Raw genomic sequence first — 12,149 nt, forward strand, 5'->3', positions numbered from 1 at the left:
GTTAAAAAGCAGTGTGAAAACTGTGATTATTATAAATGAAGCAGAAAATATCTGGGTTATCGTTATAAAGAGTCTTCCTTACCACTGACAAGCTGTTTAGTGAAAATTGTTACTGCCATTATTACATTTGCAAAACATCACAGCTTAAGGAGAACTGGTTGCTTAGTTCAGTATTAGTGTGCGCAGTTTGTTAAGATGTGAAGTAAGTTTCCTTTCCAAACAGGTAGTGCACTCTGTTCATGGTTTTTATTTTTAAGTCAAACAAATGTTCAAGAGTGGTTTGGATTTTTAGTCGAGTATGGAGTTACTGGCTTTTAGTAGGCTCTGGCTTGGAGTGCTTGAGTTTGTACAGGATGCAACAGGATGTTCTGTTTGTGACTCTGCCAATAATTAACTTGGGCTTTTTGGAAGTTTTGTAAGCTGTTCTTCCCTTTTTCTGTAACTACTGGAGGTATAGCTTTTTAAAAAGAAATTTCAAAATTGGTTTTACTCAAGAAGCAAGTTCTGCTAGAAATACTTATTTAAAGCCCAGCTCTTTCCGTTGAGTACCAGAGAAAACCACACCTGGCTTAGTGAACTGGTTTGCAGTCCATGAGACAATACAAGTTACCTTCGGTCTAGCGAAGTCCTAGCGCAGGAAGCGCTCAGTGATGGCTTTGCCGTGGGATGTCAACAACACACTTCCCACCGTGGCATGCTCTTAGAGCAGAGCTGATAACATTTTATGGCTCAGATGGACGTTGTGGTTTTCCTTGTAGGAAATTGGTAGAGAACCATCCGGATAGCGCAGCACCTGATACAGGGCATTCGCGAGGAGGGTGCCCTGGCGAGGGGAGGCTGAAGGCTCTGCCTAAGCCTTTCCTGTGAAGGGAGTGGGCAGAAGGCTGCTGTGCTTTCTGTAACTAACTGATTTGCTCTGTTATTTTTTTTAACAAACAGGCGTTTTCATCATTTTTACACCAGCCTGGCTACAGCTTTGAACTTAATTGCATGAAAGAATGAGTGGCTAGGAGCATGACATGTTCACAGCCAAGACATATGCAAAGAATAACACAGAGAAATAAATATCACTTGTAACTGCTTAGTTACAGCTCGGTTCCTATGTAAGCTTTCCTTTCAGATTTTGGCAGGTGATCGAAATGCCCAGCTCTGCAGGGTGGACAAAGCCCCTCTGCCTGCCCTATGCTCCACCATGGAGATGGAGAGGTCATGGACCATGCTCCCTGCCGCTGCATGTGTTTCCTTACCTTGACACACATTCAGTGGTTCATAACCTTGAGGAAAATACTCTCTTGCCATATGTCCTCCTCAGTCTGTGAGGAAGCCAGCCAGGACAGACTTAACAAGGGGTGCTCACAGTGGTACCAGTGTAGCTGTATGACAACAAGGCTGAAGTCAGTGGATCTGCAGCACCTTAATGGATTGATAATTAGTCTCTAATCATCCACAGCTGCTAACCTGGTCAGTGTAACCTTTATTTTACTGCTGCACAGGACCCATTGATCAGTTGTCTTATTGTGGGGTAACCTTGTTAATGGGTATAATCCACTTCTAAGCTGTTCTGCAGTCTGGGGCTAATATGAGACTGAAATGGGGTAATTTAGGTGTTCTCTATCAGTGGCAGCCTTTCCTCGCTCTCCTTTGGCTAATGACTCCAGCTTTTTCAGAGGTCAGAAATACTTGCAGGAAGTATTTTTAGCTGCAGGTAGCCTTGGTGAAACATGTTGGACTCTGCTTCAGACAGATTCTCTTAGAGGGTTTTGAAAGGAGTGTCTAAGAAAATTACATGCTTGAGCATGGTAACAAGAAAAAAGAAGAGGGAAGACAGGCTGTAATATTCTTGTTTTGTACACAGAGGAACAAAATGTAGAGATAACTGTCACGGAGTATGCCGTGCCATGACTGAGAAGTAGAAACTGCCTATTCACAGGTTTTTGCATGGCAAGAACATGAATGGCCCAGGACAAAATCACAGACTAGTTGGCTGCTATAGGTAATGCCTCTCCTTTTTGTGATTATTTATGTTGTACAGTTTAACTGTTCAGTAGTGCTTCTGCTTTTTATGATTATTTATGTTATACAGAGTAATTGTTCAGCAAAACTCACAGCCAGCGCTCTCTAATATCTGTTGGATAGATCAGGGAATGCAGCTGCAGATTAGACAATTGTGGTAGCACAACTGCCAGCTAATTAGTGCTGCTATTTCAGGAGGAGGCAGGGTTTGCTAAGAGGCAGAGTTTGCTAAGATTATGCAGAAAAGGACAATCTGCCTATCTAACTGGCAGCTGGGTGTGGGTAAGACTGTCCCCTGAGCAAGAGCAAGCATGACTTCTAGATGCTCAACAGCCTTGTCCAGGGGCAGCACACCAGTGTTGTGCATCTCCAAATGATGGGTGAAGCGCCAGGTAATTTTAGGGTTTTTCAGGGGATTATAATGATTTGTTTAATTCAGCACAAAGGCATGCTCGGTGCTGACCTGTACACCTTTGCATCATATTGTATGATGGGTCACTGGCAATGCAGACTTTGGCTGAAATGACTAACTGTGCCCACACAGAGTCTAGTCCAGAAATGATAAATTGCTGTGTGGAGCAAAAGGCTAGACCTTGGTATGTGTGATAAAGAATCGTGGTCAGCTGGGTAGCAAGAGTAGGGCTGAGTTCTGCTCCAGTTCTGCCTTCATCACCCTCTGCTATGTAGCACTTCAGAGCTTGCTGTGACCCCCGTTTGTCCAAGATAAAGGAAGAATGGTATCTGTGACTGCAAAACCTAAGAACAATTCTTGAACGGTATTTCATTGAGCATTAAAAGTGATTCCGAAGCACTTGTTTTCTTACAGCTTTCAACCACCAGAAACTCTCCACATATAGGAAGCCTATGGGAAGAATTGAAATCTGCTTTAGCTTGGGAGAGTATCGTTTAGAACTAGTATGATAGCCCTTCTCTTTAACTTATTAATGTTTATGGAAGGTCTCACAGCTTATGTCTGTGATCTAGTGATGGAAATGTGAATGTGGGAGCCAATCCGAATGGATTTGTCTTCATGCAAGTAACCGATTTTTAATTTGGTGTACTGGCAGCACAAACTGCTGTTTCATGGCCCCTGTGTCAAGTCTAAGAATTGCTTGATTTCTGTACTGAAATCAGACTTCTCCCCCTCAGTGTCCATCCTAGATGCCTCTGGGATGTCCTTGACAGACACAACCCTACTTTACTTTGCAGTGGAAGGGGGCATAAGGACATTCGACTTTTGCTTTCCTTCCACAGAGGAAGATGATATTGCTCACTATAACTGCAGGTTTGGGGGAATTTTTTTTCTGTACTTCTATTAGTGCTTTCTTCAATTTAAAATTCAAACTTGAAGCAATTATGGTCCTATTCTCTGTGGCCTGTTCTACCTGAGCTCACTGGGAAGTTAAGAGCCCACTTCAGCTCTAAGGCAGGCAAGAAGCTGGTAACAGGTAATTTTTTAATTTCTTCATATACACAGAAACACCAGTGGAGATTAGCATCCCATTGTATAGTATCTGCTATACACACAGCAAGAGAAAGGCTTAGGAAAACCATCCATTTTAAGTAAAGCAGACAAAAAAAGGTAGTATTATTCTCTTACAGGCCAGGTATCAAGGTGCTGAGAGATTAAAATTATTATCATAAGTCCACATACAAGCCTGTGACAGTGCCAGGGATTTAATTTGCTTTGGAAACACCAGTCTAGTTAAGTACTCCATGAGTAACTAGCCTCTGCTGGATATTTGCAACACCTACTTACAAATTTCCACTATAAAAATCTGCACACTATGTTTTTGTCATATTTTAATGTAGTGATGATATTTAAGGCAAAATTATTCTGCATTAGATATCTCTCTGTTGTGTAGAAATGCGCATGCTAGATTTCTTTCAATCAGAAAACTCAAACAAGTGTTACAATGAGATATAATGAATGTTGAACCCTACACTTCAGAGAGTTTTCCATTATCCAAGGTCCTTAATCATATAGAAATTACATAAACAAACGAAGCTCAGAATAATTATTTTAGTTTACCTATGTCACAACTGCTACTATTAAAAATTAAAAGGGCCATTATAGACTCTTCCATTATTTGATTGACTACTTTAGCCAATGCTGCCAATATAAATGCCCAATACTGACAAATCATCGGAAGCTGAAGTCAGTCAGTGCTCCTTGAAAAGTATTACCCATTGTTGAAGAATTTGGCCATTAAATAATGTCTTTGCACATACATTTGAAATGTACAATCCTACAAAAAAAGAAGCCGTGAATAAAGTGTGCTGAATAGAACATATAGACTGACTTCGGAGCTACCTGGGTAGAGCTTTTGATTCTAGGGCAGATTTTTAATGGTGTGAAAAAGAGTTTATTGTGAATTTTTTGGGGTTTTTTTTCAGTTTTAGTTGCTCAAAAATGTATTTACTTTCCAGACAGAAAATTATTTATTTCCTGGAAACTTGAAAATACTTCTAGCAACCAGGCATTTCTACAGACTGTTCTGAGTCCTAATGAAGAAGTGAGCTGATGAAGAAGGCTTTGATCAGCTCCATTTTTACTCCTAAACCCATGGAAAGCAAAAATATTATTCTCAAGCTCTTTGGGATTCTTCCAGTGCTCCTGGCTGAGGCAGAACTCCCAACAAAGCTGACGACAAATTTTTCCAGTAAAAAAGCCACTGGCATGACTGTGTCTCATTATAGTCATTGTCTCATGAGGATGGAAACAGATGAGCATTAAAACACTACTGGGATATTTCAAAAGTTCAGCATGCTCAGGCAGATCTTTCCCTTCTCATATCCTTGGCAACCCCATGGAGGCCCAGAGGGGCTTTATTGGGAACAATTATGGTGGAACAAGAACAAGGCAATCACATTCTAACGAAAGAAGGGTTTCTTCCAGGGATTTCAGATACAAAGTCTGCTGTGCCAGATGAAAAGGCATTTTAACATGGACAGCTTTGACCATGTAGTCTACAGCAAATAGTTCAAAGCCTACCAAGGGGCTACAAGTTGGGGTTTTGCAGTGTGTGCACTCATGTGAGTTAGTCTAACTCAAAATCTCAGTGAGACAATCCCAGAAATGTGAATATTCATTTTGTTTTCCAGAATAGGCTACCAGATCCCACTGTTTGCTGGCTTCTGCATCATGTTTGTGTCAACAATCAGTAAGTGTCCACATCTTATTTGGTCTGGCCCAGATGCAACTTTTAAATAAATTATCTATAATAATTACCACTATGAATTATTCTTGTTGATGTAGAGAGACTGATTTCCAAGGAAAATGTAAGAGTGGCTGCTCCATGTGGATGGCAGTGCTGATGGGATTTGACAAGTGCACTCTTAGGAATGTGCTCTAAGGAATTCACAACCTTCCATCCCACCTCAGCGGGTCTCTTCCTCAGCTGTCTCTCCGGTTCTTGTACTCTGAAGTGGTGCTCAGACAGTTTTAAGCAGATTATCAGCCATGAGAGGGCTATCTTGCAGGCTTCTTAACAGCTGTCTATGCAGGGGCTTATCAGAAAGATTGTGAGTCTGCAGTGGTTCATGAGTAGAATGAGTGAACTGTATCGTAGCGTTACTAACATTGCTGTGGGATGTGGAAACAGGGGCATAGCATGCAAGTCAGCTGAGATAATTTGTCTGCTCTAATGGGATTGATAAGTCTTTAGCTGCTGTTTTATGTTTGGTTTTGGCATGGTGGTTAAAGTAGTGGCCCAGATGACAAGAGTATGGAGGAGAATATTAAGGATTGTTAGAAGCCTGTGAGGAATGGTGAAAGAGCTGGGTTTGCCTCAGAAGGCAAATGTCAGAGTTTGATATCGGAGTTGATGATGAAAAGGAAGGGAACAAACAGTTTTCCATGTTCACTGTACATAAGAGAAGGACCAACAAGCTTAAAACTATCCTCAAGGGGACTGAAGCACTGGAGAGGATTACCTGCTCTTAGAGTCTCTGCATTTTAGGAACATGTTAAACAAACTTTGGCTGAGATGAAGATAAGAGTAGTGAGCCTAATTCAAGGCAGAGGGGACTGCTGTTTGTCTACTGACATCCTTCTTTCTTTTATTTTTCTGGATTTTTCACTGTCCATGTAGATAGGGATTTTTGTAAGACCTAGTGAAAAGCCCAAGAGGCACAATGCCACAGGGTGGGTGGGAGAAGTGCATGTGGGATCTTGTGTTCAGTTTGTGCGTTACACCTTCCCACAGCTACAACCAGCCTGGCAAAATTCCTCAGGTGGCCAACAGATAGGAGCTGAAAACAGTTTTTAAAATCTCAGTGCAGATTTAATGACATTGACCGTAACACAGGCTCTACAAGCAGAGATGTGCTTGGGTTACTGGGACACTCCTGCTCCCCCGTGCTGTGGATGGGGTATTGAGCTGGACGGATGAGTGCAGCAGCCAGGGGCTCTGTCCTGAAAGGCAGACAGTGGCCGAGAGTGGGACCTGAGGTTAAATCTCTTGGGGAGATAGAGAGAAGCACCTTCTCTAGTGCAATTTCTCTGGTGCTCTGCTGTTGGGAGGATGGGGAAGGTGCTACAGCCCTGGCATGGGTGCAGCTGGCTTCCCTGCCCCTTCAGCCAGCTGTGCTGCACAGCACCTGGTGTGGAGCTGGCACCACCCGGGTAAAACCTCTGTCCACCCATTTACTTACTGGAGGAAACACCGGTGCGTGCATGCAGCTGCGTGAGTTAAAGCTTGGTTTCCCCAAATGCTTGGAGCTTTGGACCGAGCAGCCTTAAAAGAAGCAGCATGGAGAGGCAGGCTGGAAAGAAAGATCTTGTTACTCCTGTGTGCAGCTGAATCAGAGCAGGATGTAATCAAATCCTATGTAATTAGTTAAAACTGCTTGTGCGCTTGCATTCTGTGTCACCAGGAGGCTTAGACAACTGAGAGCAATTCAACACTGACACATCTAAATGCAATAAGAGAAAATAATGCAGTTAGCATTGAAAGCAGCACAAGTCACTGTAAATGCTTGACCGAATTGTATGAAGTTTTTGTGATAGTTTCAAGAAATCTAACTTTTTAACCCAGTTAGAGTTAACCTAATTTTAAAAATTTACCTCCGTTTTTTCTGTAGTGTTTGCCTTCTCTGGAAGCTACACATTGCTGTTTATTGCCAGGTCTCTTCAAGGAGTGGGTTCCTCTTGTTCTTCGGTGGCAGGTAAGAGAAGAGACGATAGAGTAAAATGCAGATCACCAATTCTGTTGGTTTTAGTCATTTTCTGAATTGTATTTTGTCTGCAGTTTCAATAATTAATACAAAAATATTCAATTAAATCAATTTCACTTTTTTCCTGTCCCTTTTGTATAAAGTAGCTCAAAAGCAAATGTCTTTTCAGACTTCCATGCTATTTGGGTTGCAGTAAGGTAGAGCACTAAATGAAGTGCACTCTCCCTGGGATTTCCGCATCTGTGCCTTCAAGATTTTAAATTCATTTTTAGCCATTTTAAAGGTCAGCAGGAACTTATGGTGGTACTTATTACAGCAGAGATAGAGCTCTGTCTGTTACTGAAATTTCTGTTATAAAATGTTGTTTCCAAGGACTTACCATGCTATCTGCCAGCTTGGACTCAGGTTAGCTGTACCAGATTTCCAATGCAAGATTACAAGTTTTAAATGAGTGGGTGAAATGGAGTATGGGTTTTCAGCCCAAATTTTTCAACCATTTCTGAGACTGGAGAAAATAGGTATTGCTCATGTTAGAACATTTTGCAGTCTTTTCTTGGAAAAATTTCCCGTGGTGGCAGCAGAAATATAAATTTGGCTTGGGAAGGGAGGTGAATCCAGTGTTTTGTCAAGAATGTGTGTTTTGGCTTCCTCAGAAAAATTCCCCCTTCCAAGCTGGACTGTCCTATAAGCAGGGTTCACATACACTCCATAGAAACTTAACAAGAATTTCTCAGCCTGAGCATTTGAATGGGAGCAAGAGGCACCTGATGCTTCAGATGGGTTTGAAGCTGCACAATAAGCATTAGTTACACAGCGAGATTTAAACCTGGATGAGCAGTGGGACGAGTGAGGATGTGGCTGGGGGGCAGGCAGTGGCTGGTGTGAGGGGCTGGGATGGCGAAGGCAAAGACAAGCAGGAGGGGCAGAGACAAGAAAATCCACCTTTTCTCCTCGTACCACTTGAGGTTCCAAGTCAAGCTTTCCAAAGGGAAGATGTGCCAGAACCAAAATTATTGTTCAGCTTTAACTTGGTCCCTGTGCAAGTGTGCGCCTTGAGGTATGGCTCTTAGACAAGTACGTGACTTTTTTTCACAGACAGCCTACAAAATAGAGCAGAAAAGACCAGGAGACCACCTCCTTCACCTCCTTCCTGAAGGCAGGACAGCTTTGTATTTGTCATTCCTCATGAGCACTTGGCAGGCATGTTCTCAGAAACCTCCAGAAACGCCCTCAGCATCTAGCTTCATACTTAAGTACCTTTACTGTCAGGAAGCTCTTTCTGACGGCTCATCTAAAGCCTCCTTACTGCCATGTAAACCTGTTTCTGCTTCCAGTGCTTGAGAGAACAGGAAGAATGGTTCCTTTGCTTTATCTTGGTGGCACTTTTTCATATTGCAAGACTACTGCCACATCTCACATCAGTTTTCTCCTCTCTGGTTTTAAATTGCAAGTCCTGCAGTTGTGCTTCAGATATTTTTCTAAGCCTTTGCTCACCCTCATTGCCCTTCTCTGGATGGTCTCCAGTCACCCCTGCCTTTCCTCCTGTGAACACCAGCCCCAGTGCCCAGGAGCAGATCTGACTCCTCACAAGGGCCAGTGGCAGCGAGGGTCACTTCATGGATCTCACAGGCAAAGGAAGTTTTTTGCAGTGTTGCTACCAACCAGTTGTTTACTGCCCTGCGTTTGTGCACGTAATCATGCCTACCTACGTGTAACACTTTGTATCATCATCCTTGTATTCCCTCCTATTTTTTTCCAGAATATTTCTCCAAATCTCACAGAATCATTGTGAATTCAGTTATTGTTCTCTAATTTACATTTCAAGTGTTCATGCAAACAATTTGATATCATACACAATTTTCAATAAGCAGGTTAATCCACACAGGACCTCTGCTCTTTTGATGCACATGATGGGTGGTATTCACTCAATGATCAATCATGCAGTTTTTTGTCTTCTTTTTCTGTGTAGCCATGGACTTCATTTACTGAGTCCTACTTAAACCTTGATTTGAAAACAGAATTATTCATTTCTGTGAGGACTCTCCTGCAGCATTTACGTCTGCAGTGTCTGAGTGCTTTACAAAACCACAGATGATTTAGGCTTCGTGTTTCCTTTTGTGTAATGAAGGTTCCTCATCAAACGCAGCAGAAGTGAGGCACGTGAAGATAAAGGTCAAAATGATCCTTTAATTTTGGAAGCTGAACTTGAAATACTCATTTCCAAAGGAATCAGCTCTGCATAACACCTCATGCCCAGAGCACAGCTCGCACTGCACACGGTTCTAGCTGTGAGTGGTCGCCAGACCTTTGTGTCAAGCACCCACAGTACTGATAACACATAGCGAATACTTACCAAAAGCTTTGTTTCTGCTGGGTGAAATGCATCGAAAAGCTCTGTGACAAAGACAGGGATAAAGAATCCAGCAAATCAAGCCATCATTAAATTACCTGAGCAAGGCTGTACAGTAGAACACGGTCTTGGAGATCATTTACATTGCCAAACCCCCTTTTTGCTTCAAAGTGAATTCTATGGGGAGGAAATATTTGTATCTATATTTATTTTTATTTATTTACATACATATATATATATGTAACTGCTGTCATCTCTGTATAACATTTAGTAGTGCTGGCAAATGATGTCCATAAACTGTAGTACACAGATGCTTAATTTTGTGTTGTGCATTTTGCTTTTTTCTTTCTTTTTAAATTTTTTTTCGTTTTAGGGATGGGTATGCTCGCCAGTGTCTATACAGATGATGAAGAGAGAGGCAACGCAATGGGAATTGCACTGGGAGGCCTTGCTATGGGAGTATTAGGTCAGTGAGTTGGAGGCTTTGCTGGCAGGAGATACCACCGCCCAGCTTTCCCAGAGCATGTCCTTGTGATCTATGAATGCAGCAGCAGAGTCCCATCGACTGTAACGTTATTGTGCTGTCTCCAAATTACGTTCATGATGCATGTTAAGAACAGTTTTTCCCACAGCAGCACGTTTCTTATACAGATACACGTGCCAGATACGTGTCTCAACCTCTGAGATGTCTGGGGTTTGTTTGTATGGAAGAGTATTTTGGGGAGTGAAGAATATGGTTATTGTCATGAGCAATGAGCTTTGTTGGGATTTTTAAAGGGAGCTTTGGGTCCCTGAGTGCCAGTAGCAGGATGCCCAAATGCTTGCAGGGCTGTGGCTTCACCACTGTGTCCTTTCTCTCCCCCTGGCAGTGGGCCCACCTTTTGGGAGCGTCATGTATGAGTTTGTGGGGAAGAGTTCTCCCTTCCTGGTGCTGGCAGCGCTAGCTCTGTTAGATGGAGGTCAGTAAATACAAAAAGTCAATATCACCATGCAGCATCTCCCTTTCCTATTACTACCATCTAACCCCCTTCTTGAAGAAATATTACAGTATCGATTTCTTTTTGCAGCTGTTCAATTATTTGTTCTGCAGCCATCCAGAGCACAAGCAGAAGTAAGTATTAAGGTAAAACCGTCTAGGCGATGGATGACACTTTGTCTTTCCTAATCCCAAGCTTTTGTTTCATAGAGTCAGAAGGGGACACCGTTACTGACACTTTTGAAGGACCCATATATCATTATTGCAGCAGGTACCAGACCCTTCCCCCCCCCCCCCCCCCCCCCCCCCCCGCCTTTAAATCAACTGTTGGTGTTATACATGGCATCCTGGAACGCCTCAGGCTGAGCTGGTTTAACAATATTGTCATTTGCTGGTTTCGTTTGCGTTGAATTACTGTTGGTGATACAGGATGAATCTACCAGTAGAAGCGTAACAGGCAGAAGGTTTGAAATGTAGATGTGTTTCCAGCTGAGAGGACACTCGTGACTTGTGGTTGCTTGCTAAGGCGATGAAGTGTGGCTGTGAAACTCTCTGTGAGGCAAGTGAATAGGACCATGGCTTTTGGAGGGAGGTGTTGCCAGCATATCATGGGCAGGCACCGGGAATAACACTGAGATTGGTTTCTGTTTGAAGAGGGAGTGAGCTCGGTCCCTAGAGCGTGGATTCTATTTCAGAAAAGGTCTGGGCTGACTGGTGGATGGCATTTGGTATTACCTGTATCGTTTGTCTAAGGAGTTGCACTGTCTCGAGGGAAGTTTGCTTTCTTGCATTGCATTTTGTTGAATGTTTATTCTGCAGTCTGTAATCAAGCCTGGCCCTTTTTAATATTGATAAAATAAATGGAAACATAATTATTTTTGCAGTTTTGTTTCTTAGTCTTAACCTGTCCCTCAAAGCAGTTCTTCCAGGCATTTCTCAGATTCTTTGTTTCTTGGTGATCTCGGGGAATTATCATAACCGTAACTCTGTGGCTGGACACTCGGTCAAGCTGTGACTGAAGCTATACAAACACTTTTACTTGAGAAGTTCTTGGAGCGTTAGAAGACCTTTCCATAGAGTAAAAGTATTTGAGGGGAAAAGAGTAGCAAAGACAGTACCTGCCATAAGAGGTCAGATCTCTCATTCATCTAATTCAATACCTTGTCTCTTACAGTGGTTAAAGCAGGTGCTGCAAGGTGAGGGTCATCTAACATTATTCTCCAGATAATCTACTTTGTATGCAATCCCTGCCAAGGTCTAATATGTAACAGAGCTTGGTTTACACTGCAAAATATGACCAGGGGACTGAATTTAAGGGGTACTTTGCTTGACTAAGACTTAACTACTCCTGCCAAGCTTAGTCTTAGCCAACGAAAAGGTAGCAAGGACCATGGATCTCACTATTCTGACCGTGTCCAACGTCTGTGAAGAGCAGGGATGGACTTTGTTTCGATATTCTAACACATTTGCATGGCATTCAATTTCTGCAGCTATTCCCTCCTCTGTAGCTGGTTCAGCTGATGTTTTGGGGCTCTGTAAATCAGGACTGTGCAGGGTTAGAGCCCCAAAGTGGCGAAGAAAACTCAAGGACTGGTAGGCTGGCATTGGGGCAGTGTGCGTTGGAGAGACCTT

The 12,149-nt window shown here is 42.7% G+C and overlaps 1 protein-coding gene across 5 annotated transcripts in view; it reads left to right on the plus strand.

The window, feature by feature from the left end:
* Window positions 1–12,149, plus strand: part of SLC18A2 (solute carrier family 18 member A2) — a 35,056-nt gene that overhangs the window by 4,875 nt on the left and 18,032 nt on the right. For all 5 annotated transcript variants that reach the window (XM_080403267.1, XM_080403266.1, XM_080403270.1 and 2 more), the window contains exons 4-9: window positions 5,119–5,177; window positions 7,099–7,182; window positions 9,915–10,007; window positions 10,411–10,500; window positions 10,609–10,652; window positions 10,728–10,788. In XM_080403267.1, coding sequence (XP_080259393.1) covers window positions 5,119–5,177; window positions 7,099–7,182; window positions 9,915–10,007; window positions 10,411–10,500; window positions 10,609–10,652; window positions 10,728–10,788 — 431 coding nt within the window. The remainder of the gene's footprint in view (window positions 1–5,118; window positions 5,178–7,098; window positions 7,183–9,914; window positions 10,008–10,410; window positions 10,501–10,608; window positions 10,653–10,727; window positions 10,789–12,149) is intronic.

Source organism: Falco punctatus (assembly GCF_963210335.1).
Source record: "Falco punctatus genome assembly, chromosome: 9".
NCBI classification, from domain to species: Eukaryota; Metazoa; Chordata; class Aves; order Falconiformes; family Falconidae; genus Falco; species Falco punctatus.